Source organism: Lissotriton helveticus, chromosome 1_1 (genome assembly GCF_964261635.1).
Source record: "Lissotriton helveticus chromosome 1_1, aLisHel1.1, whole genome shotgun sequence".
In the NCBI taxonomy this organism is placed as follows: domain Eukaryota; kingdom Metazoa; phylum Chordata; class Amphibia; order Caudata; family Salamandridae; genus Lissotriton; species Lissotriton helveticus.
Window position 1 is genome coordinate 24,180,930 of NC_136057.1, and position 26,128 is coordinate 24,207,057.

The 26,128-nt window shown below is 46.2% G+C and overlaps 1 protein-coding gene across 1 annotated transcript; it reads left to right on the top strand.

The window, feature by feature from the left end:
- Nucleotides 1-25,148, top strand: TMEM17 (transmembrane protein 17). Its single transcript, XM_078674217.1, has 4 exons — nt 1-130; nt 15,313-15,416; nt 16,237-16,350; nt 24,648-25,148. Exons 1-4 carry the CDS (start codon nt 22-24, stop codon nt 24,990-24,992), a joined length of 672 nt encoding a protein of 223 aa, XP_078530343.1. The 5' UTR covers nt 1-21; the 3' UTR covers nt 24,993-25,148.
- The last annotated feature ends 980 nt before the right edge of the window (nt 25,149-26,128 follow it).

Sequence of the window (26,128 nt, forward strand, 5' to 3'; positions counted from 1 at the left end):
GGAACCCCTCCGCTTGGCAAGATGGCGCTCCCCGAGCCCGTGCGCAGGCAGCTGAACACCTTCACGCGCACCGTCTTCACCGACACGAACCGCACGGGGCCGGAGGGCGAGGAGGAGGTGCGGGCTCCGGGTGAGTGTGCCGGGGGGATCAAAGGTTTGGTGTACAGCGTCTCTCACGTAACTCACCCCGAAGGGCGGAAGTACTGGTGACGCCATGTTAGTAAAGTGCGGAAGTGTGCGTGACGCCATCTTTGTAAGGGGCGGAAGTGGCCTGAGCTAGGCTTACCCTGCACTGGAGCCAGGAGGAGTGTTAGTTATTTTATTTATGCATTTTTATATAGCGCGGACTTTACCCGAAGGCGTCAGAGCGCTTCACAAGAGGAACAGAAAATTATAAATAAACTAATTACAAAAGCAGACGATAAGTTAGTTACATGAGGTAAAAGTGACAATTGTGAGCAAACAAAATACATGAGGAGCAAACAGTGCAATACAGGAGGAAAGAGTGACAAGTGTGCAAGTTACAAGAGAAAACAAAGTACATTTAGAGGTAATATACTGCAATATATGCTACACACAGAGGCACAAGAACAAACGTTACGTAGGCAATGGTGGAAGTGGCCTGTAGTGGTTGTGGTAATAAAAAAAAAACAAAAAAAAATCTGCGCCTACTGTGCAAGCTGTGACCTCTCTTCTGCTACCCAATGATCACGGTCCTTTATAACAGCGAGCAGGCTACATTTGTCACGTACAAAGGATTATTTCTCCTTTACTCGTGTCTGTTGACTCCACGAGGACCTCCCATCCTTTCTGAATTTGAAAAGTTAGTTGCTAAGATCTGCCCTGTCCAACTGGTGCTTCTCTTACAACATAGGTTCTCTGAAAACCTCTGCTCTACCAGAAACAGCCAGCCCACACAATAGGTTCACGCCTTGGGGTATATAATTACAAGCAAAGTGACGGAGCGCGGCGTTAGCCTTCTTAGCTTAATGCCGCACTCTGGCACTGGAAAAGCAGGGCTGCCCCGTATTTAAAACAATAAGTGCAGGCCGCACTTACACCTGAACTGTCGTTATTTACAGCTGCCTAGTGCTAACCAGGCACCCTTGCACCACTGTGCAAGGGAGTCTTGAGTTATGGGAATGCTTGTTTATGTGCGGGAAGGTGGCCCTTCCTGCTCAGATACAATCTGAAATGGTGATTTGTAACTTCTATGGGTGCTGCTTTGTGCAGCACACATAGAAGTTGCAGATCATCTATTTTTAAATGATTATGTGCAGGAAGGAACACCTTCCTGCTCAAACAATCATGCATTGCGTTTTGCTGTATCAACAGCAAAAACAAGGAGAAATAAAGCATTTCACCACAGTTTGCCATTGTAAGAGCAGGATTTTTAGTCTTAACTTTGGCGCTGCCCCATATTCACGCCACGCTTGTAAATATGGAGCAGTGTCAAAATCAATGGTTGTTGTAGCAGAACGCCCCCCCCGGCAAAACCCATTGCCCACCCCTTTCACACTATGTGTCGCATGAACGGAGGGGGGGGGTCTTATTTACAATGTGGCGTTAAGCCACGTTAAGTGCCTTGTAAATAAGGCAAAGCCTGTATCGCTCCTGGAACGTCGGAACAAAGTGACGTTCCTGTTGCAATAGGGGCTTGTAAATATGTCCACTGGTATACATCCAGCAGATCTACCCTTACTCAATGTGCTCTAACCCCATTTAAGTCAATCAGCCCAGTCATTTCAAAGCCATTCTAGCCTCATCCACCAGAACCAGTGTGGCCCTGTCCAGTCCACTGTAACCCCATTAACGACCATTAGAACCAGGATTGCCCTGCCCAGTTCCAACCATCCTACCCCATGTACATCTACCAGAATCCGCTTTAAATAGGGTTGCCACTTGGCCTGATCAGTATTTTAATTTCCTGGTCTGCACTTAAGTCAATATTTTTCCCCCTCTTATCAGTGCATATTTAAAATGGCAAACATCAGAACAAGGGACTTTAAAGTGTCTTCAAGAGCTACCTTAATGGTCTGTGACTGGTAATTAAAGTAAACAAAATCAAAAAAGCAGTTTAAATAATGAACCAGGATGATTTTATATAAACCTCTTTACTATGTTCAGGCCTCTGCTGAATCTTAAAATAAGAACAAATATGATATTATTTTCTGGGAAAGATGGTAACACTGCTTGTGTAGCTCAATTTTACGTTAACCCCATTCACTGCCCTGTTTAACTCATCTGTGCCTGAGTCACAAGTTCCGGCCCAGTCACTCACTAGCCAGGATGTTTTCCATGTGGCCAACAGGGCTGGGGAAGATCAAGCGGTGCTCTGGAGTGCTGCAGTGTTTATATATGAGACAGCCAGGGCCCAGAACGGGCTGGCTGGCTTCAGTCACGGATCTGTGCTCCCTGTTACTGCACTTCCTGATTCAGGCCAGAAGGAGAGTCCAGCAGTTGTTAAGGAGATTCATTGGGACAGCAAACCTGGAACACACACTAAGAAGAGAGGGCGCACCTCCTGAACGTGATCCATGAGCGGAACGCTTAGGATAGTTTTAAACTACGTACACGTTATGGGACATCTCACACTGCGACATGGAGCTCTATATGAGACAGACCAGGATTGGAGGGAAGAGCCCAGATCGCTGAGATTATGTCCACAGTGGATTTATAAGGATAGGTGAAGTATGCATATGTAATGGGACAATAGCCATGTGCTGTGGGTATTGGGTGTTCTCTTTGGTACCAACACTTCGAGTGGAGGCAGGTGCCGTTCTTTGGGTCATTCACAGTTCCTTCATTAGATTTATGTGGGGGCGAACAGTTATGCGTTCGCCGTGCAGGGAGGCGGGATGGGGGTTTTTATGTTCAGAGGGAAGGGGGTATGGAGGGTAGGGGATCAGTTGTATTTAAAAGTTCTTTCTTTTGGCGACAGGGCCCCAAACAAATCGTAACATAGAGATTACACTTTATTTTGTACATACTGAAAAACCCGACTTCATGCGGTAACCGGCCACGCTTTTTGAGACGACTGACGGGCCCAAACTAAACGATGGGAGACCCCTGAATGACAATGCGAGCCAGCTCTGATATCCGAATCCTATCCTGAAATGTGAATGGACTGGGTGACAAAATCAGGCGGGGTCAGGTGTTACAATATATCAAATAACATGCACCTTATGTGGTCCTCCTGTTGGAGACACATCTGAAGGGCAACGCTTGCAAAGCACTAGACCGCTGGGGTTATAAGATGGCGGTACACACAAATTTCATGACAAGCTCCAGAGGGGCAGGAATACCACAATAAAAGCAATTACCGCTGACAGTGAATCAGTCTTGGGCCGCTCCCTCTGTAGATACTCAGCCCTCTCTGGGACATGGAAGGGGGATTCGATAAACATCCTATCAATATATCTGCTTCCGACCCTACACAGTGTCACTTTTCCCGACTTGGGCGGATTCCTACTCGATCTTCCTGCGGGTGAACTCCTAACGGGGGAGATTTTAATATGACCATATGTGATTCAATTGACCGTATGCCCCCACGATACACGACCTCTTCCAACGCCCATTTGCCAGACTTCTTCACAGCAATGAGGATGCTAGATGTATGGTTGACACACAATCCCAACACTCAGAATTGTACATTTTTCTCAGGGGCCCATGGGAGCCTCTTCCGTATCGACCTCCTACAAACACCGGCTCACCGGTTTCAAGGTTCCTGGAAGTGCGCCACTTGGCTAGAGGGATATCTGAACACTCTCTCACTTGGGCTATACTTGGTGTTGATAAACGAAGGACTAGCAAGGGTATCACATTAAACCCTACTTACATGCTACTTTTATCTTTGTAATATGAGCTAAGTGTTCTTTTCAATAGTAGTGGTTTTAAATAACCACAAGCAATAAAGTTATATTACGGCAGGGGCGACTTCTCCACTCTCCGACCACCCCCTCCCCTTTGTCCATAAAGCAAGTTCTAGACCTGACTGGCCGACACTGGCTGCCTGGACTCTTCTGTGCTTGGGTCTCTCCCCAGAGCCCACATGAAGAGGAAGCAGTAGACTAACTAGAACTGGTGGTTATTCGATGGCGTGCCACTTCCTTTCTGGCCCACAGGGGTTATGTGGTACTGCCACCAAAACTTCCTCACCATCCCCCTCCATTAACTTGGTGCAGAGATGGGGAAGGATAAGGCACATGGCTCCACATGCCAGGGCAAAATTGATAAGTTTGCCGAACTGACACCCCCCGCCCTCAGGGAGAAGGTTATGGGGATGCTTCAATGGGCCTTGATGGTTTGCTGGATTCAGTGATCTCGTCTGCCACCATTCTGCAAGCCATAAGGACTCCTATAAATATCTAGAGGGGAACATTGCGGGGATGGCGAGTTCTCTCCTTCGGTAGGACTTAAGAAATATATCGCACTGCACAGGGAGGCCAAAAATCATATTTCTTCTGATGAGGACGAGATGCTTCCCACCATCCAGGAGCTGAAACGATAAGTTATTAGTCATTCAGCTGGACAGGCACATAGACAACACAGAGGGAAGATGGAGACAAAACCATCTGAGACTGGTAGGTATTCCTGAAGGAGTGGACATTTAAGTGTGATGAGATTCGGGGAAATTTGCTCAGATTTTCTAAAGCCTGTTATTATTCTTGCTGCAGCATGAAAACCCACTTTAAGGGGGCACCATTTATTAATATTATTCATTTATAGAACCTTTAAAGTGCAGCAGCCACCTCACTGGGCACCCCAGTGCTCGCCAAAGAGCTCAGGTGGGGATGGATGATAGAAAAACTAAAATATAAATCAAAGGGTGGGAAGCGATCTAGAGTGTGAAATGATTGTAGAAGGGCAAAGCAGTCCATGCCACTCAACCATTCCAAGAGACAGGGGCCCTCCAGAGAGTGCCAATGACACACCATGTCCCATTTAGCCACTATATATCCAATACCAACAAGTAATGCATGTCCTTTATGGCCATTCCAACCCAGGTACACTCCCTTCAATGCCACTTTAGGGTCTTTGTCACTGGGAAAACCAACCACTGCCTCTAGCGTAACAAAGATTGGGGACAATATCTCTGAAGGACCGTGTACCCCCAGATCACATGTATAAAAGTGCCCTACCAGTCTTGCAACACAGGCAGGTGGGGGCCGGGCTTTGGCCTATGTTCCATGGTTTCTCTGGCATGGAGTAGACCCTGTGAAAGTATTTAAACTGGATAAGATATAGTCGGGTGGGTATTACCAAGACCCTGGCTTCAATTTTTGCCTTCACCAATTCACCATCTAACAGGTCTCCCAAATCATGCTCCAATTTTTCCATCAAACCCATGTAGGGGTGAGGTATGTTTAATATCAGTGTTCGGTAGATCCATGAAATTCCCTTACATTTCATCTTTTCCATAGTGAGCTTGGACTCTAGTGGGGTTAAGTCTGGAAGAGCAGAAATGCCCACATGCATCAAACTGATTTGCATTCGCAAACGGTGCGAATCGCAAAATTCGGCCGTTTGGGAATGCAATTCTTTGTTTTGGGATGCATTAACCTTTTTGGCTTTTTCGCAATTTAAGAAATCGCAATTTATTTGCGATTTCTTAAATTGCGATTGCATTTAAGAAACTGCAATTTTGCGATTTCTTAAATGCAATGCATCATCTGAAAAAATTTGCAAATTCGCAGATTAGAAGGGTTAAATTAGCATGAAGTCAACCTGCATGGTAATTTTAGAAAAGTTTCAAAAATGCACAAAAGTGCATTTTTGACACTTTCATTTTACACTCACACATGCCCTTGGGCATGTATGTGTGAAAAATGGACTGTATGTTACATTTCAGGGGTGCGGGGGGGGGGATCCTTTGGCCCCCCCCTGCACCCTAGAAATTGCATTCTAATTTTGCGATTCCTTAATTGCGAATCGCAAAATGAGAATGCCTTCCCATGACCCTACATAGTGCACTACTCACCCTCCCGGGTGAGTAGTGCGCTATACAAATGGCTTGATTGATTGATTGAATATCTGACTGACTGGTTTCGATTCAGGGTCCGCAAAGTGGAATTATTTGCCTGTTTTGTGCTGGAGAGGGCTAACGGGGCCCTTCCCTTCCCCAAGCCTACTCACACTGCCCCCCACCCTTCCTCTGCCTCCCTCCCCCACCTGCAGAAACATAGCGGCTGCAGTACATGTTGCTTTTTCCCACCTGGCAAACTGTTATGTTCCAGGGTAAGTCCTTCGACAGCCCCGAGTTGGCCTGGGAGTGGGTGAGGGAGGCAGGGCTGCAGCATGGTTGTCTTCCGATGACCAAAACCACTGTAAGCGTCCCATGCTGAAAGACAGCAGTGCAAACAGGAGGAACAGAAGGAGACCAGGTTCACTCAGAAGGAAACTGGTCGGGCTTTGGACTTGTCCCCAGAAGGAACCCATAAATGGCAGGATCTTCGGAAACAGAACAGACCTGGAAATTGATTCCATTGATTAATGTGGTCTGAGGACTGTACTATACAAGACAAAAGGTTTTCAAACCCTGCCGCCAGTGACCGCTATGCTCCTGGAAAATGACGCCATGAACTGAGATGGATGGGATGAGAATTCAGCGAAAGAAACACCCTTTTGGAGGTGTTCATGGCTCTTCAAGGTTTCAAGGCTGCACTTGTTCCGGGCTTGGAGCATAAATTGGGATATCAATGAGAGGTGATGCCTGGGCCTCTGATCACATGCTCTCTTATGAGCACTTGATGGAAGATTTAAGGCTTCATGTGTTGCTGTTCTTTCCTTATATACGATTAAGACACACACTGGAAGTGTACAAGAAAAGACTTAGGCCCACATGCATCATTGTTGGTATTTGCGATTCCTAAATTGCAAAAATTAAGGAATCGCAATTTAGAAATCGCAAATACCTATGCATTAAAAATTCGCATATATTTTTGCGATTTCTTATTTTTCCTTATTTGCGATTCCCAATTTTGCGAATCGCAAATAAGGAATCCGTTTACATTGATTCCTATGGGCCTAGAGGCCCATAGGAATCAATGGGAAGGCATTCTCATTTTGCGATTCGCAATTAAGGAATCGCAAAATTAGAATGCAATTTCTAGGGTGCAAGAGGGGTCCAAAGGATCCCCCCCCCGCACCCCTGAAATGTAACATACAGTCCATTTTTCACACATACATGCCCAAGGGCATGTGTGAGTGTAAAATGAAAGTGTCAAAAATGCACTTTTGTGCATTTTTGAAACTTTTCTAAAATTATTTATTTATTTTAAAAATTTATAAAGCGCAGCATATACCCGTGGGCGTCTTGGCGCTATGACTTAGCTAACGATCTCTGATTAAGCAAATGTCTACCTTAGGAAATGTTGAGCTGAATAGTTATTGGTCAAATAACCAAGTTTTTACCAGTTTCCTGAATTGGAGTAGCGAGGGTGCCAACTTTATTTCCATTGGAAGCATGTTCCAAAGTTTGGCTGCGGAATTGATAAAGCATCTGTCGCCCCATTTAACCGTCCTGGTTCGAGGCACTACCAGTAGAAGTCTTTGTTCAGATCGAAGAGATCTTTTCGGAAGGTAGTGGCAGAGTTTCTGTTTGAGAAACGCTGGGCCATGACCCTTGAGAGCTTTAAAGGTGAGACACAAGGTCTTGAATCTAATGCGATTTCTCACCGTTAACCAGTGGTAGTTTCTTATTGCTTGCTTGGTGGACTGAAATCTGGGAATGCCAGATAGTAGCCTTGCGGCAGCATTTTGAATAAGCTGCAGTTTGGCCACCACCCGTGCCTGAGCATTTACAAATAGTCCGTTGCAATAATCAAGTGATGAGAGTACTAAGGAGCTCACCACTGTTTTCCTTGTACTCTCAGGCAGATAGGGCAGGATTTTTCTGATGATCTTGAGCTTGTAAAAGGCAGATGACGCTACCTGATTGGCATGGCTGGTGAAATTGAGATTATCGTCGAAAATAATTCCCAGATTCCTGACCTTATGCACAGGTTCTGGGGGGGCTCCAAGCGGAGTGGGCCACCATGTGTTAGACCATTGTGGCGATAGTTTTCCAAAGATCATTACCTCCGTTTTCTCTGAATTGAGACGTAAGCAATTCTCAGCCATCCATTCCTTGATGGCCACCATGCCTTCCTGGAAGCTAGCAGCTACTTCCTCACCATCATTCTTAATTGCGATCACCAATTGGGTGTCGTCGGCGTATGAGGTAAGGCTCATCCGGTAGTTCTTGATTACCCTAGCTAAGTCCGACACATAGATGTTAAAAAGTGTCGGACTTAGGGATGAGCCTTGCGGAACGCCACATGGAAGGGCGAGCTCGATAGATTGAAATTCGCCCAAGGTCACTGCTTGCGTTCTGTTCGACAGAAAAGAGGCCAGAAGCTCTTTGGCCATGGAGCGAATGCCCATTTCTTCGACACGGTCAATCAAGATAGCATGATTGACCGTGTCGAAGGCCGCCGAAAGATCCAGCAGGACCAGTATCGCTGTTCCTCCTTGGTCCCTGATGGTTCTGATGTCATCGGCAGCCTTTATAAGAGCGGTCTCGGTTCCATGTAGTTTGCGAAATCCGAACTGGGACTCGTCCAGGAGGTTGTTATGTTCAATATACTCGGCTAGTTGGCTGTTCATAACTTTCTCCACTATTTTGGCCAGGAAAGGCAAACTGGCGATAGGTCTATAATTTTTGAGGATTGTCTTATCTAGACCACTCTTTTTGAGGAGGGGTTTCAGTAGTGTGTTTTTTAACTTGTCCGGGAAAATCCCGGATTGGAACATGGCGTTACAAATTGGAGTGATGACTTCACTAACCAAGTCATTTACCGGAATAAGAATTTTAGGGGGGCAAGGATCTAGAGATGAGCCAGTTTTTACCTGTCTCATGAGATCTTTTATCTCTTCATTTGTCACATCCCTGAATTTAGCAAATGAGCAGTCCGGGATATTTTTTATTTGTTTAAGTTGTATGTTGGTGTTAGATGACATAACCGAAAAATCGGAGTAAATGTCATTGACTTTTGAGAAAAAGAAACCTGCTAAGTTATTGCAGAATTCCTGTGATTGGGGAGGGCTCAGGTCTACCACTTTCCCTGACAAAGTCTTGACTACTTCAAACAGTTGTCGACTTGAGTTTTTTGATTTTTCAATTTGCTGCTCAAAATAATTCTTTTTTTCCTCCTGAATCATTTTTTTGTAAGTGGTAAGTTCATTTTTGTACTTGGCCTTACTTATGTTATCATAAGTTTTTCGCCAAATTCTTTCCTGGTTCCTACAGATCTGTTTTTGTTTTCTGAGAGTTTCTGAGTACCACGGTGCTGAAGGCACTTTTCTATTTTTCGAGATGGTTTTTAGTGGAGCATGCTTTTCAACCGCGTTACCTACCCAGTTGAGAAACTGACCTACTGCTTCAGTAGGATTAGGCTGAATCTCCGGGCGAGTGTTAGACAAGGATATCCTGAAGGTATCGTAATCGATATCCTTCCACACTCTAAATTTGTTCTGAGAAGAGATCTGTTTAAAAGGGTTAGTCCGTTTAATCGGTAGATGACACAGTATGGCATGATGATCTGTCCATGTCAACGGCAATATATTGGATACCTCCAACTCATTGATGTTAGAGAAGATGGCATCCAGGGTATGTCCAGCTTCATGAGTTGGTACCTTTATGTGCTGGTTTAAACCCAGTGTGAGACATTCCGCTAAAAGAGCTTGAGTGTCAACCTCGTCCGTCTTGTCTAAATGAAAATTTAGGTCTCCCAGTGCCATAAAGGAGTCCTCGATGGCTAGTGGTTCCATCCAAGAAGTGAAAGAGGAAAGAAACTCTGCACGAGGCCCTGGTGGTCTATATATGAGCACTCCTTTAAGGTTATGTGAAGGGTTTAGGTTGATGGTAAAGTGTAATGCCTCGCATGCTGGCGATGGCACTGGGGAAATTCTGACCGAGAAAATATCACGGCTAATAATTGCCAAGCCTCCTCCTCTTTTTCCCCCCTGTCTGTCCCGTCTAAACACCTTATAGCCGTCAGGTACTGCTACCTGTAAGTCGGGCTCGGATGAATCATCCATCCATGTCTCAGTTACAAAAAGGATATCTATAGCGTGGTCCACAATTAAATCGGCTATATCCTGCCTATGCCGAGCCACGGAGCGTGCATTAATAAGGGAGATAGATATATTAGTAAGTTTAGTAGAGCCATCAGTCAGATGGTTGACTTTATTATTAATTAGCGGTACGGGAAATGTACAGTCCCTACAGCGAATTTCAATTTGGTCATGAAGATCCTCTGGGTTGTGCTTGGTGCAAGTCGTCAGGTGTCCTGGATTCCACTTACGTATTTCAACAGAGGTATAGGTGATCCTTTCGGTACTAAAAGGGGCAGGGGGTATGGCGCTAGGCGCGTGTCTGGCGCGGACGGGGTGGTCGTCTGTTTTTATCCAGTTTTGAGGAGGGTGGGAGGCGTCCAGCTACTAGACCGCCACCCTTCCTACCTCCAGTATGGCGCCCACGTCAGCACGTATTCTGCTGCGCGTGATGCTAGAGCGTGATGAAGCGGTAATTTTTATCAATGGGGTCTGTTAGTTAAAATGGGTACAAGTTGCAAAGTATGTCAACAAAAAATAAGGCACACAATTTTAAAACACAATACAGAGCCCCCGGCTTCCGCCTCAGGGGTGAGAAGACTAGCTATTAGTCAGCGGGCGAGCGTTCTCGCGTTGCTTATGTAGTCAGGGAGGGCGGGAGGCGTCCAGCTACTAGACCGCCACCCTTCCTACCTCCAGTATGGCGCCCACGTCAGCACGTATTCTGCTGCGCGTGATGCTAGAGCGTGATGAAGCGGTAATTTTTATCAATGGGGTCTGTTAGTTAAAATGGGTACAAGTTGCAAAGTATGTCAACAAAAAATAAGGCAATTACCATGCAGGTTGACTTCATGCTAATTTAACCCTTCTAATCTGCGAATTTGCAAATTTTTTCAGATGATGCATTGCATTTAAGAAATCGCAAAATTGCAGTTTCTTAAATGCAATCGCAATTTAAGAAATCGCAAATAAATTGCGATTTCTTAAATTGCGAAAAAGCCAAAAAGGTTAATGTATCCCAAAACAAAGAATGATATTAAACATACTTCACCCCTACATGGGTTTGATGGAAAAATTGGAGCATGATTTGGGAGACCTGTTAGATGGTGAATTGGTGAAGGCAAAAATTGAAGCCAGGGTCTTGGTAATACCCACCCGACTATACCTTATCCAGTTTAAATACTTTCACAGGGTCTACTCCATGCCAGAGAAACCATGGAACATAGGCCAAAGCCCGGCCCCCACCTGCCTGTGTTGCAAGACTGGTAGGGCACTTTTATACATGTGATCTGGGGGTACACGGTCCTTCAGAGATATTGTCCCCAATCTTTGTTACGCTAGAGGCAGTGGTTGGTTTTCCCAGTGACAAAGACCCTAAAGTGGCATTGAAGGGAGTGTACCTGGGTTGGAATGGCCATAAAGGACATGCATTACTTGTTGGTATTGGATATATAGTGGCTAAATGGGACATGGTGTGTCATTGGCACTCTCTGGAGGGCCCCTGTCTCTTGGAATGGTTGAGTGGCATGGACTGCTGTGCCCTACTACAATCATTTCACACTCTAGATCGCTTCCCACCCTTTGATTTATATTTTAGTTTTTCTATCATCCATCCCCACCTGAGCTCTTTGGCGAGCACTGGGGTGCCCAGCGAGGTGGCTGCTGCACTTTAAAGGTTCTATAAATGAATAATATTAATAAATGGTGCCCCCTTAAAGTGGCTTTTGATGCTGCAGCAAGAATAATAACAGGCTTTAGAAAATCTGAGCAAATGGCCCCGAATCTGATCACACTTAAATGTCTCTCCATCTTGACTAGAAGCATCAATCCCATGACTTGCATAAGCCATAATGCTCTACGCTCTGAACCCCCAAATTACTTTGCCACACAAGTGTTCATCTCTGGGAGACAACTCAAGAACACCGACACCTTCCTCCTTGAAGCTCCCTCTCCTAAGAACACTAAAACAAGCGTTCAGTGAGAGCACTCCCAGAGTGTCTACCTTTGCTTTCTCTGACATCAGGGCAACACTTGCTATCTCTCGTTGAAAAAAAGAACTAAAGTTCCCACAGCTTCACCCACACTGAAGAGCTGGTCAAAACATCTGCTGAAGAACTGAGCGCCTTCTTGAAGAAGGAATACCAGATGATAGATAATCTTGATGTTCAAGGGTAGAGGTCCAGAGTTTTGGAGCCACAACTGAAAAGGCTTTTTACTTAGTGTAGGGACTTTAGATGACATCATCAATAGATCCCAGGCATCAAGGAGGGCGGTTTCTAGTCATTTGTGACAAGAGAACGCCAGGTGTTGGTCCTAACAGGCTTTTTGTACCAAACAGAGATACTTAAAATGGACTCTCTTGACTGGACGCCAGGGCAGCTGGGTTGGAATCGTTTTGCTTCTGAAAAACGAGTCGAAAGAGACATTCTAGTTGCTTGATTTTGGATCTGTTAGAGGGGTATACAACCTTTACAACGAAACTTTTACAACAAACTACCATTACAACGCAACTTTTACAACGCAAACTATTACAACTCATTGCTCTGGGGGGCGTTCTAGGATAGGGAATAGGTTAATTTACTATCCAATAACCTTCCCTACTATCCACGGGGACTGGAGTTGGAATAGTAAATTAAACTATTCACTATCCAGCGCCCAAAAGCATTATGCGTTGTAATGGTATGCGTTGTAAAACTTACGATGTAAAGGTAGGCGTTGTAAAGGTAGGCGTTGTAACATCATACATCCGTTAGAGGTGGTTAATAGTGTTTTAGTTAGCCCTAGTGTACTGTCTGAAATCTTTCTCTTCATGTTCAGCTCCTCTCTCAGTCCATCGTCTGTTTAAATAACGTTTATAATGGCAATTTTCTTTATACTTTTGTTAAGTGCCAAAATGCCTCTGCGTATGGGCACTTAATACATATAACAATTATAAAAAATACCACATTTCCTGTCTTTTCTTCATTCTTTCTTCGATTGTTTCTCTTTCCCTTTCATTTCTTATTCAATTTCGTTTGTATGCTACTCAATGCATCCATTTTGTATTCTGAAATGCAAACTCTTTCCTTCACAACTGTAAATCTGATTCAACACACTTTGCTTCTCCCCAAACAATACTCCTGCCTAGCTCCCTAATCCCTAGCTTCACATACACCTCTTCACTGGCCCAAGGCTCTGGATTACTCATACCTAGCTCCCTAATCCCTAGCTTCACATACACCTCTTCACTGGCCCAAGGCTCTGGATTACTCATACCTAGCTCCCTAATCCCTAGCTTCACATACACCTCTTCACTGGCCCAAGGCTCTGGATTACTCATACCTAGCTCCCTAATCCCTAGCTTCACATACATCTCTTCACTGGCCCATGGCTCTGGATTACTCATACCTAGCTCCCTAATCCCTAGCTTCACATACACCTCTTCACTGGCCCAAGGCTCTGGATTACTCATACCTAGCTCCCTAATCCCTAGCTTCACATACACCTCTTCACTGGCCCATGGCTCTGGATTACTCATACCTAGCTCCCTAATCCCTAGCTTCACATATACCTCTTCACTGGCCCATGGCTCTGGATTACTCATACCTAGCTCCCTAATCCCTAGCTTCACATACACCTCTTCACTGGCCTAAGGCTCTGGATTTCTCATGCTTACCTCCCTACTCCCTATGTACCGTGGCTTCCCATACATCGCTTCAGTGGCTCAAGGTCTGGGTCACTCATGGCTAGCTTCCTACTCCTTGTGCACCCTAGCTTCACATACTTCTCTTCACTGGCCAAAGGCTCTGGATCTCACATGCCTGACTCCCTACTCCCTACACACCCAGCTTACAAATACACATCTTCACTGGCCGAAGGCTCTGTATCCCTCATCCCTAGCTCCCTACTCCCTGTGCGCCTTAGCTTCACATACACCTCTTCACTGGCCCAAGGCTCTGGATTACTCATACCTAGCTCCCTAATCCCTAGCTTCACATACACCTCTTCACTGGCCCAAGGCTCTGGATTACTCATACCTAGCTCCCTAATCCCTGGCTTCACATACATCTCTTCAGTGGCTCAAGTCTCTGGATCCCTCACGACTAGCTCCCTACTCACTGTGCACCCTAACTTCACATACATCTCTTCACTGGCCCAGGCTCTGGATCCCTCATGCCTAGCTCCCTACTCACTGTGCACCCTAACTTCACATACATCTCTTTACTGGCCCAAGGCTCTGGATTTCACATGCTTACCTCCCTCCTCACTATGTACCGTGGCTTCCCATACATCTCTTCAGTGGCTCAAGGTTCTGGATCCCTCATGTCTAGCTCCCACCTCCCTGTATACTCCAGCTTCAGATACATCTCTTCAGTGGCCCAAGGCTCTGGGTCACTCATGCCTAGCTCACTACTCCCTGGGCACCCTAGCTTCATGTACATCTCTTCAATGGCCCAAGGCTCTGGTCACTCATGCATAGCTCGTTACTCGCTGTGTACCCTAGCTTCACATACATCTCTTCAGGGGCTCAAAACTCTGGGTCACTCATGCTTAGCTCGTTACTCGCTGTGCACCCTAGCTTCACATACATCTCTTCACTGGCCCAAGGCCACAGGTGCCTGTCCAGTGGTCTCCTTGCTTCCCTGAACTATCATCTCCTATCTCTTCCTTTTGACTTACCGCTGAATGGCTGACCCATTCATTGCTCATCGGGCTACTCTAGCACATTAATGAACTTATAAAATGAAGATTTTCCAGTTTCTGGTTTTTACCTACTACAAATGTTCCTCTAATCTTTGGTGTAAGTTAGGTGCTAGGTGTAAGTGCTCACAACATTCAATTAAATACCTAATTTCTGGCCCTCCTGCCATACGCTGTTCATATTGTGAATATTTGCGTAGACTAGGTTTTGCGTGCACTGTCAGCACTGCTGTATGCATTCTGACAATGATGACACGTGTTGCACAACGCGTAACCACTTGACTTGATTTCAGGGTTTTTATCATTCAATTAATCATTTTCGTGGTAAATCTAGGTAATCTCACCACTGAGTTCATCGCTTTGGGTAATTCACAAAGAAATGTCCCCATTTACAAGCCCTAAAGAAACCGCGCCTCATTTAAAACCCTGTCATCTAAAGCCTCTACTCAGTTGTTATACTTTTCTGCCTTCTCTCCATATCTTTATTGCTCCTCTAGTTCTCTGATTCTTATTTTTGTGTTTTTTCTCTCCTTCCAGATAATGACGTTGTCTCCAGTTTGCCCCTCCAGATGTCCCTCTATTTCAATGCCTTCTATTTCCCGTTCTGGTGGCTGTGTGACGTGGTCATGCTCCAGCTCAAAGTAAGTGACCTCACCCTTTTTCCTCGTCTACGGTAGCAGCGAGTTTCAGTCACGAATGGAGGCGCCTGGCCTGTTCTCTTGATTGTATTTATCAGCGTGTGTATGAAGAGCTTGTTGGATCCCTCTGAAGAGGATACTAGGCTAGCCCACCATGATGCACATGATTGGAAACTAGCAGCCAGGAAGGGGATAGAATCCTACATCTTAAAACCCCCCAGACGCCCTGTGCTGCAAGCCTTAGTACACTGAAAGCAGAGAGCGCGGAACCTCAGGATTGTAGGGCACTGGCAGAGATCTGTGTAGGGTTCTGCTGAGATAGATAGAGTCACTGCAAGGTAAGCATGTGGTAGTTTAGCAGAGTTGTGTGTGTGTGTGGGGTCTTTGTTGGCACAACAGGGAGTGAAGTAGGTTGCACATGGGATGCATATACAAATGTGTGTGTGGTCTGTATTTTATTAGCACGAAGCACTACAGATCAGCCTTGGCAGAGCTGTTTTGGGTGTTTCCAGGATGCGACAAATATGCTTCAGGTCAGGCTTGAGGCATGTTTTCAGATCTGCTTAGGAAGTCTTGGTTGGAATAGGAGGAAAGGCTGTATGCAAGGGTTCAGTTGCACTGGTGAAGTTGTTGGTTGACCCGGTGTTGAAATAGTAAATACCAGGTATTGCTACAACACCTTCATGGATTGCGGCAGATGTTGTCTGAGTTGAGCGGGGATTCTGGCAGATGTCAGAGCTGAGCACGATTCCTGCTGATATTGTCAGAGTTGAATGTTGGTGTGTGTTGGACTTCTGCTAACCCGACAACTTTCTCTTCGCAGTACCCCATCCTCCCTGATTACTATAAGTTCATCCTGGTGACCGTCTTGATCCTGGTGTCCTTGATTGAGGCGATCCGGCTGTACCTGGGATACACGGGGAATCTTCAGGAAAAGGTATGGCAGCCAGCAGGGGGAAGGCTCTAATATGGTACAACTTTGCGCTCGATCCCAACCAGAGCTGCGTCACTTTACAACAATCTCTTGCACCACATTGCATTGTAGACCGTTCCCTCGTTAACCAATCCAGGCACTGGGTGCAAGCGAAGACTATGTGTAGCGTAGTGTCCACAGTTGTGCGCTCAGGTTCTGGGAGACATTATCCATCACTTTTTTCCTTGAGTGCTTCCTTACTGTCAGTGATTCTGCTATTGAGTCTGCCCTGGTATTGTGTAAAAAGAGTTCTTTAATGCAGGGCACAACTTTGAATTCCTTTGGACTGGAAACCACTGGAAATGCTTACACATAGTTTTACTCATGCGCAGCGGCGGCAAGCACAGGTAAGCACAGTGGGGTGGGGCAGGGCGCGGCAGGGGGGGCAGCTGTCAGACAAAGGAATAGGTGTTATTTATCTATTTAATTACACCTATTCTGTCGTCGGTCGACTTCCCACCCCGCCTCACCACGTTTACCTGTGCCGGCCCCCGCTGCTCATGGGGTCATATTATGCAATGCAACGCATTTCATCTGTTAGCGGCGGGCGCACGTTTCCAAAGGTGCGCCCAGCGCACAAGGAAAGTGCACCATATTCGACTGAATGCGCTGCCCCCTGCGCAGCCACAAAGTCGTGCTGCCCTGGGGGCAGTACATTCATGTGAAGTACGGAGCAGCTTTGTCGCTGTCGCTCTGTGTTTCACTGTACAGGTGCCAACCGCCTGCACTTTTAAGGGGGATCAGAGATCCCCTTGCAGGCGGGGTCAGTGAGTGGCTGCACCCGCCTGTAGGGGAATGTATGGGGTCCACAGGATCCCCTTCTTACTCCCTTCCAGAGGGCTGGTGGTGGGGGGGGGGGGTTACTAGGAAAGAAGGAGGGGTTGTGCCCAAATTACGCTCATGGACATTAGCACATGACATCAAAAAGATGTATACAAATACAAAGGCGCACAGAGGGATCGATTCAGTATTTATTTGTGATCAAGGTTAAATTAAAAGCCTTGATATATCCAAAAAATGAATTTTATAAAGTAATGAATACACAAAATATAGTCACATATATAGCTATATCAAACAACTAGGTGGAGCACATAAAACGAGCAACAAATAATTATATACAGCAAGAGTACCTTCACTTGAACTCAATCTTTCCATATAATACAATATACAACATATATATCACATATATATATATATATATTTACACACAAATTTCAAAACAACACAGCCCTACAAAAACCAAACAAAAAAAACAAAAAATCACACAGAAAACATTTATATATCTATGTGCGCATTCCTGAATTGCAATGCTACACTACCAGGTAGTCCTATGTAACAGCGCCTGGGGAAATTAATTACCCCAAAAAGATTATTTAGACCGGCGCTTATGCTACAATCTAGCACAAATTAACAGTTGAAACGGACTCCTCCACAGAAAGTCGACGCAGTCGCGGTCGCGTTTCAGCCACACGTATCTATGGGCTTCCTCAGGACAGAGGGGCCAAATTACAGGGATCCAACAATAAATTACGGACCCTGTGCACCGTAGCTGGAATATCCAAGGTTGGGGTACAACCCACGGGGGGTACCTATGGGTTGGTGCCCACTTCAAGTGCCCACTCGGTAGGGAATAACACAGCAGAGGAAGGGATCAATTCTTCTCTCTCTTACGGCTACAGTCCACACGGCTAAAGGCTTTCAGGATGCGTCGGGAACAAGGTTTGACAGTGCACCATCTTTTAAATGACATACTGTCAGTACACCTGCTGAGACATTCTTTGCCACTGCACCGTGTCTATACTACGGCGCGGGTGCAGAGGCAAAGGGCTTCCCTCATTTGCATGGGGTCCTCTGTATTACGCCCGCCCTATCTGTATTACAGAAGGGGTCCCACAAGCATCTGTGGCCCCTTCTGTAATACCAAAGTGCCCTGGGGGCGCGCAGTGCGGGCGCACATGCCCGTTGTGACCCATGGGCACTTTCCCTAATACAGCCCCCGGGTTACTCTGGTTACTTTTACTCTTTATGGGCCAGTGGTACTAAGAATTTGATGGTCATAAACAGTCCGAATGGCTGTTTGTGACCGCAGAAAAGTTTTGCTTACTATGTACTCACTCGTTTGTAGGGGTCTGTAAAATGTAACCCACTCCCAAAAGGGGTATGTGTATCCATATTTATTCGGCATATGGAAGCGGTGGACCTCTGCCAACTCTCAAACAAACTTAAACAAGCATTTGCAATGCCAACTGCAACAAAAGCTATTGGTGTTGCATTATTTAGCAATGCCAATAGCTCAAACTTTAATAATGCGAGACCTATTGCATTGCAAATGCCCCTTATCCCACGAGGATCTCACAGCGGCCAGTCCATCCCAGGCCAGGGTGCTTCAATGGCCGCCTTCATCATCTTTCAGAACAAACAACCACCTCGGCGCTTAATAAGAGTAAATATGTACATCGATACTGATGGTTGGGTTAACCAATTGGAAGGGGACGCCTCTCTTTCAGATAGGGCACAGGAGAGATAAAGCTGTTTGAACAGAATGAAGAAGATTGTCTCCAAGTGGCAGACAAGGAAAAACACTCCATCGCCTACTTTCATATTTATTAAATTTAGCCATATCTCATTCTAGAAAAAACAATATTTGGACTTCTTCTGCTATAGGAGTTTCTGGAAGTGAAGCAATTGTGTTCAGTCCAGAGGGAGAAGTGTTACAAAAATTATCTATTGTTAAAATGTAAGCTCCAACATTAACAATGCCTCACACAGCACCGCTCCCTGAAGAACACGATAACTTATCGGACAAGAGGAATGTGTTTCTGACACAAACCACGTCCAAAGGAAACCATATGCTGTACTTTAGAAAGTGGTATCGAGGAGGATGTAGGGCGAGGAAAGAGTTCCTGCGCAATATTCACCTCGCCTGTCTTATCAGAGCAGTCCCACACTAGTGCGACATGCATCAGCAGCCACTTTCTAGCCGCCACCACCACCACGGCTCTCAGCCATGTCATCCACAACTGTGGACACCTTACAAAGTGGAACCACGCAACATCTCATCACTCTACTTCACAGTCTTTACAAACCTATTTTTTTTTTTTTTTTAAACATGCATCCGAATGTTTGAGCAGCAACAGGGTATGAGGTGCAGCAAAGACATTTTGGTTTTTCTTTGACTGGGTCCAAAATCTGTAGGTACAGACCAGAGGTCTCCGGACACGGACTGGCACAGCCATTTTGCACGGATGTCAGACATTGCAGCACGCACAAGGTGTGCTCGGTAGGACACAGATGACTAGTAATGAGTGGATGCTCTGGTTACCCTACGCCTCACATCTGGTTCTAGGGTTGCACGTTATCAGATTCTATAGGTAGTGGCATAAATCAATAGAGGTTTATCAAGCTTGTGAGGATCAACCATGCTCAAATTCTTGCCTCAGCGGAAGTGGGTTTAAACCCAGGACCCGAATGCCCCCTCATGCTACTGGAAACCGCCATGATACAAAAAAGTCTAACATTGCGAAGGCACCTCACTGTGTAGGGGTAATAGTTTGTCCTCCCCTGTGAAATCTCCACGTAGACAGTTTTTATTAAGTTAAGCAGTACTTCTGCTCAGCTGGTGGCTCCGGGAGGAAGGACTTACTTCCTGTTTTTGAGCAGCAGTGGGAGCGGGAGAGACCGGAAGCGGCGTCAGCCCTGCAGATGCCTTTCCGGGAGGACTAGGGGAAAGGTATGCCGCCACGAGGAAGTAAGGTTCAGAGGAAATTAATGCTGCAGCTCTACACACGTGTGGACAAAACACCCAATTTGGGAAATCCACGCCCAGCCTAAACCCATGAGGTCATTCCATTCAAGAAATTATAAAATACGTCCACGACTTTTGCCAAACTTCCATCTCAAGTGACGTCCCACTCGCCCCTTTAAAGAGCGTTGGAGGCTTCGCCTGACCCGTGCATGCAGCCGTACACTACTGCTCATCCAGGAGAGGGAGGAGGTGACGAATAGCCTGTGTGTAGCTTGCCCTGTTGTTGCAGGCGCTGTTCCCGCTGTGTGACCGAGGCATACGGCTGTACCTGTTCTGGGCTTGAGTGAAGCTTGCATGGATAGGATGCTGCCTGCTGTGTGCTGTGTGTTAGTGATGCTCGCGCTGCTCTATCGCAGCATACATATATCGGTCTTCATCGACCCACAACCAAACATATTCACACGGAATACGAGCATGTTACAATTTTAATTATAACAAGGACGATTAAGAGCACTGCCGTTGAATCCAGCCGCATTCTACGCTCAGAGACGGCACGGAAAAAAATGGATGGCTGATTATCAGCGGCGCGCGCCTCTCTGCAGACTCCCCCTGCATTCCAGAGAGGCGCGCGACGCGATCCACTCTGCATGCAATGCTGTAGAGACAAGACCTGGCCGCGCGCACAACGTTATCCTATGGGGAAACGCTGCGCGCGGCCAGGTCTTGTCTCACTTCGGTGTTCTCAGACTGCTGAGACGGTGACAATAGTTCTCTGGCGAGAACGCGCTTTTCAGCGCGTTCTAGCCGAGACCTAAAAATAACTTTATTTTGAGTGTTCAAATGTTCTGACCAGGCTGGATAGACGGGGTGGCACTGAAATCTTGTCGTACTGCTCCTACCTCTTGCCTCTCTTTGTGTCAACTGTAAACACACATAAAAGACTTCTACTTAAGACTCCTGTTTGCTTTCTGAAAATATGTCTATAACTGTTTCTCATAATTTATGTAACCAAACATCAATATTGCACCAATAGATTTCAAAATGAGTTTTCAAAGATTGACGCCATATGCCCTGGCCAGTTCTCTACGGCCAGGGCATAAGAGAAAGTTGTTGCACCCATTCTGCTCTGCAAGCATTTTACATGGCCGACAATGTTTAAGAGGTATTTGGAAAGGTAGCAGTATTCAGTGGGAGAGGTAGGAGTGAGCGCAGCTGGATGGTATCACATCATGTCCCACCTTCATTCGAGACACAGCAGAGCATCAGAAATACAGTCCAGAGGACCGCCCAAAGCTCTCTGGAGCTAACATCTGTACCACAAAATGGAGTAATAGCAACAACTGGATTTACAGTGCTTAATAACAGAGGGCGTGTGATATCAAGCTCTCTATAAACACACATTATGGTTATCATTAACACCATCGGTGCGGCGCATTTTCCCGCTGTGCACTAAAGATTCGCAAATCCCGCGGTTCATGACGAGCTCAGCTCATCATGAGCGTACGAGAGGTGTACTTCATGACGAGCTCAGCTCATCATGAGCGTACGAGAGGTGTACTTCATGACGAGCTGAGCTCGTCATCAGCGTCGAAGGGGTTAAGAGGTGCATTAGAGAGTTCGCCCAACATTGTAAAGTTGTGCCGACAAAAAGGGAAAATTAGCACAGTCAGTCAGAACATGCATTACTGTTAATTCATTGTATATTAAAAAGAGAAATCCGTAGCGATTCCAGATTCTACGATTAACATTGTACTTTTTTCATTTAATAAGCATTTATAAAAGCCAGTCGTAAAAACGTCCCAATGCTCCAGCAGATTAAATTATTTTGCAACATAGGTAAATAAACATAGACTTGCCTACAATGTCTTAGAGCCTCCATTTTTCAAGAGAGACGGTAAAAAAAGACCTCTGGAATTTGATTGAAATGTACAAAACAGAAGTATGTGCCTGGTAGTTTGCTGAGACTTCTTACCTCCTGGGTGTAAATGTATGTAATCTGTGTGTGAACAAAAGGGTGTGCAGTTCCTATAGGTGATAAGTCGATAGAGTCCTGGATAGATCAAGTCCAGGGGATCTGATCCTTCAGGAGCGAGGGCCCTCACACCCCGAGGGGTGTCATTCTTCATCATTGGGCAGCTCCTCGTTGGGCCGGCGCTGCAAAGCCCAACGTGCCCTGGAAGGGGGTTCTTTGCCGGAGGTATTTTGAGCTGCCGTGTGTGAAGTGTGGATGGTGTGTGTAGTGATGGTGTGGTGTGTGAGTAGAGTGGTGAGGTATCTTACAAATAACTCTGTGGATACATAGGACAAAGGTTTTACTGAATGTTTTGAACCCTAGGTTATATTAAAAACAAATGTGGGCTAGAGTGGTTATAATGTACCACGTAAGCTTTAAGTATCGGTGACGGTCATCATGTTTCTTGCCGCACACTCTAAAGAGATCAAGGCAATTCATCAGGACCGTGAAAAAACCTTAAAAACTACTCCTTAAAGGACATTTGTGTGCACAAGTCTTTCATAGTGCCTAGTTGTCCCTAGCGCTGAAAGAGTATGTAGTATACTTAAAAGCGATCAAATATATTGATCGCTTATTTATGAATGGAGGGCTCGAGCCGAGCAGAGGAACGGGTAGGTTGTACGCATTCCACGATTATCTAAAATTTCGGGAGGACGCATAGCTGCGCAACTCCACTGCGGCTCATTGGAGCCCTCCATTCATACATAAACGGTCGATATATTTGATCGCTGCCGGTTGCTGGAAGAGCCACATTCAAGCTGCTTTGCATCACCCACAAAGCAATAGATACATGGAACGGGACAGCTCTTCATCAGGAATAAAATCAACAAAGGACATTCTGCTAGAGAGTGGCACCTCGCCTCAGAATGCCAAGATACAAGAAAAACAAGCATTTGCAATGTAATCTGTCTCGCTATTGGGACCTAATATGTATTTAGCTATGAAGCACATTTGTCTGGGTGATGAAACATCCACTGTTCTTTAACATGGAGGGAAAGTAAGCTCCAACTGCGTGACACGCCAGGTATGGGAACACATGGAGAGAAATATTGCCTTTCAGCGGGAAGTGGTATAGTCCAAGCTCTGTTCTTAATATAAAATCATGGCCTTCAGTGGTCATATCACTGAAAGTACAAGATTTGAAAAAAATATTATTGTGTACGGGTGCTCGTGGAAGAAAATATCTATGGACTGGAATCTAGAGAAGCTAAAGTGATTCTGGTATTTTACTGACCTCTGCTGGTTGTTTTCAATCAATAAAGTTAAATAGAGGCAGGTGCCAAAAAAATTAAAAAAAGAAAGTCCCTCAATTCTGGTATTTTACTGACCTCTGCTGGTCGTGATATGCAAGAGTAGTCTGGCAGCCGAGTTCTGAATCTGTTGTAGTCTTTTCATGGTCGTTAAAGGTGAATTGTGGTAGAGGCTATTGGCATAATCGAGTTTGGACAGAACAAGGGAGATGGTAGCTTGGGCCTTGTGTGGAAATCCCAAATGGGGAAAGATTTGTCACAGAGTTTTTTTTTTTAGTAGCAAAGCTTGATCTTGCTAGTTTGTCCAATTGGGCATTCATTGATAGCTTGGAGACCATGGTCATTCCGAGGCTTCTTACTACCTTTGATACTTTAGGCGGTGATCCCAGTTCATCAGGCCAGGCGGCAAGCAGGCCATAATGTTTCCAATCGCCACACTTGAGTATTTCCGTTTTGGAAGCATTCAATTTAAGATGGCTCCAAGTCAACCATTGATCCACGGCTCTGAGACAACTTAAAATTGGTTTCCAATTTCTTTGGGGCATTCCAGTTGAAGGAGTATTTTGTGTCATCTGCATAGTTATAGCACATGAGTTGAAATTGATTGATCAGTACCGGTAGTGACTTCATGTAGATGTTGAAAATCATGGACGAGATGATAGAACCTCGAGGGACCTCTGCGCTTGTGAGTAAGGTTTGGACGAGAAAGGTGGGGTATGGATGACATAAGTTCTGTTTTGAAGGTAGGACGTGATCCAGACTAGAGCAGTCGCCTCAGTGTTGTACTCCACACCCTTAAAGGCCTGCTCTAGCCTTGTGTGGAATGGATCCAGGGTATGATACCAGGGCTGTTTAACAGCACCACTCAACAGAACTAGTGACCACCGGCGTCTGGTGTTACCCCACACACCGGAGATGTTCTTACTGGTTAAAGTGCACTCTACATGCTTCCAGTATTGAAGTCGGCATCTGTGACTGAAACAGAAGTTCTGCCCGTTTCTTGGTTGTTGAAAGGCCCAAAGTCAGTGGATGAGCTACAGTATTCTGTACTGGTGTTTTCATTTTCAATTTTGTTTATTTATATGCTTAGTTAGCAAAGACATTGCCTTTTGGTGAGTCCAAATTCCACTTAGAAGTCAAAGCTAGAGAGGTGTTTGTTAAGTGAACGTATTTTTTTTTGTAAATCTTCTGTGCTAGTCCTTGTCTTCAGGTCCTAGTCCTCACGTGATTCATTTTGTATTCTCCTCCACAGGTTCCTGAGCTGGCTGGTTTCTGGCTCCTCAGCCTTCTTCTGCAGTTTCCTCTGGTCCTCTTCCTCCTTCTGAATGAAGGGCTTGAGCCACAGCCTTTGGAACGAGCCACAAACATTGTCTTCGCCCTCTTCCTGTTGTTCCAGGTAGTGGCTGCCTTCGTCACCCTCAAACACATGGTGAATCACCTAGCCACCCGCTTCCGCCTGCGTGAGTTCGACCGGCTAGAAGAGGGGATTAACAAGGGCCAAGTCAAAGACTCCGGCCCATCTGCAAGCCCAGCAGTCCTACCAGGCGCTTCCTTCCGCCCCATGGAGATTGGTTGGGGGTCAGGGCTGCGTTCTTGAGCCTGGCCTGTTTCTTTGTGCCTTTGTTTCAACTCTCTGAGCATGCCTCTCAGAAGCCGCATGGACATTGGCTGGGTTGCATGGCTGCGTGCGCGTGCTTGAGCCTTATCAGTCTTTTTGTGCCTTTATTTAAACTCTCTGGACATGCCCCTTAGAAGCCACATAGACATTGGCTGGGGACAGGGCTCTGTCAGCTCTCTGGGCACGCTGCTCTGGAGCTGTATTGAGATTGCCTGGGGTCGGTGCTGTGCGCTTGAGGCTCGTCTGTGTCTTTGTACTATACCTGTTCTATCACTTCGTGCCTTTGTTTCGCCTTACTGTGCATTCCCTTCTGGAGCCGCATGGCGACTGGGGGTGAATCGGATAGTGTGCTTGAGCGGGGTCTTTCTCTTTGTGTCTTTGGTTCATCTCTCTGGGCATGCCCCTCAGAAGACGCCTGGAGAATGACTGGGGATCCTGTCTACATGCTTGAGCCTGGTTTGTCTCTTCTTACCTTTGTTTCACCTCTCCGAGCTTACCCCTCTGGGCCGTATGGACATTGGCTGGGGGGCGGGGCTGTGTGCTTGAGCCTGGTCTGTCTCCTCATGTCTTGTTTTATCTCTCAGGACATGCCCCTCAGAATCCGCGTGGTGATTGGCGGGGGCAGGGCTACACTCTTTAGCCTTGTCTGTCTCTTCATACCTTTGTTTCACCTCTCTGAGCTTACCCCTCTGGGCCGTATGGACATTGGCTGGGGGGCGGGGCTGTGTGCTTGAGCCTGGTCTGTCTCCTCATGTCTTGTTTTATCTCTCTGGACATGCCCCTCAGAATCCGCGTGGTGATTGGCGGGGGCAGGGCTACACTCTTTAGCCTTGTCTGTCTCTTCATACCTTTGTTTCACCTCTCTGAGCTTACCCCTCTGGGCCGTATGGACATTGGCTGGGGGGCGGGGCTGTGTGCTTGAGCCTGGTCTGTCTCCTCATGTCTTGTTTTATCTCTCTGGACATGCCCCTCAGAATCCGCGTGGTGATTGGCGGGGGCAGGGCTACACTCTTTAGCCTTGTCTGTCTCTTCATACCTTTGTTTCACCTCTCTGGGCTTACCCCTCTGGTCTGCATGAAGATTGGCAGGGAGGTGGGCTGTGTGCTTGTGCCTGG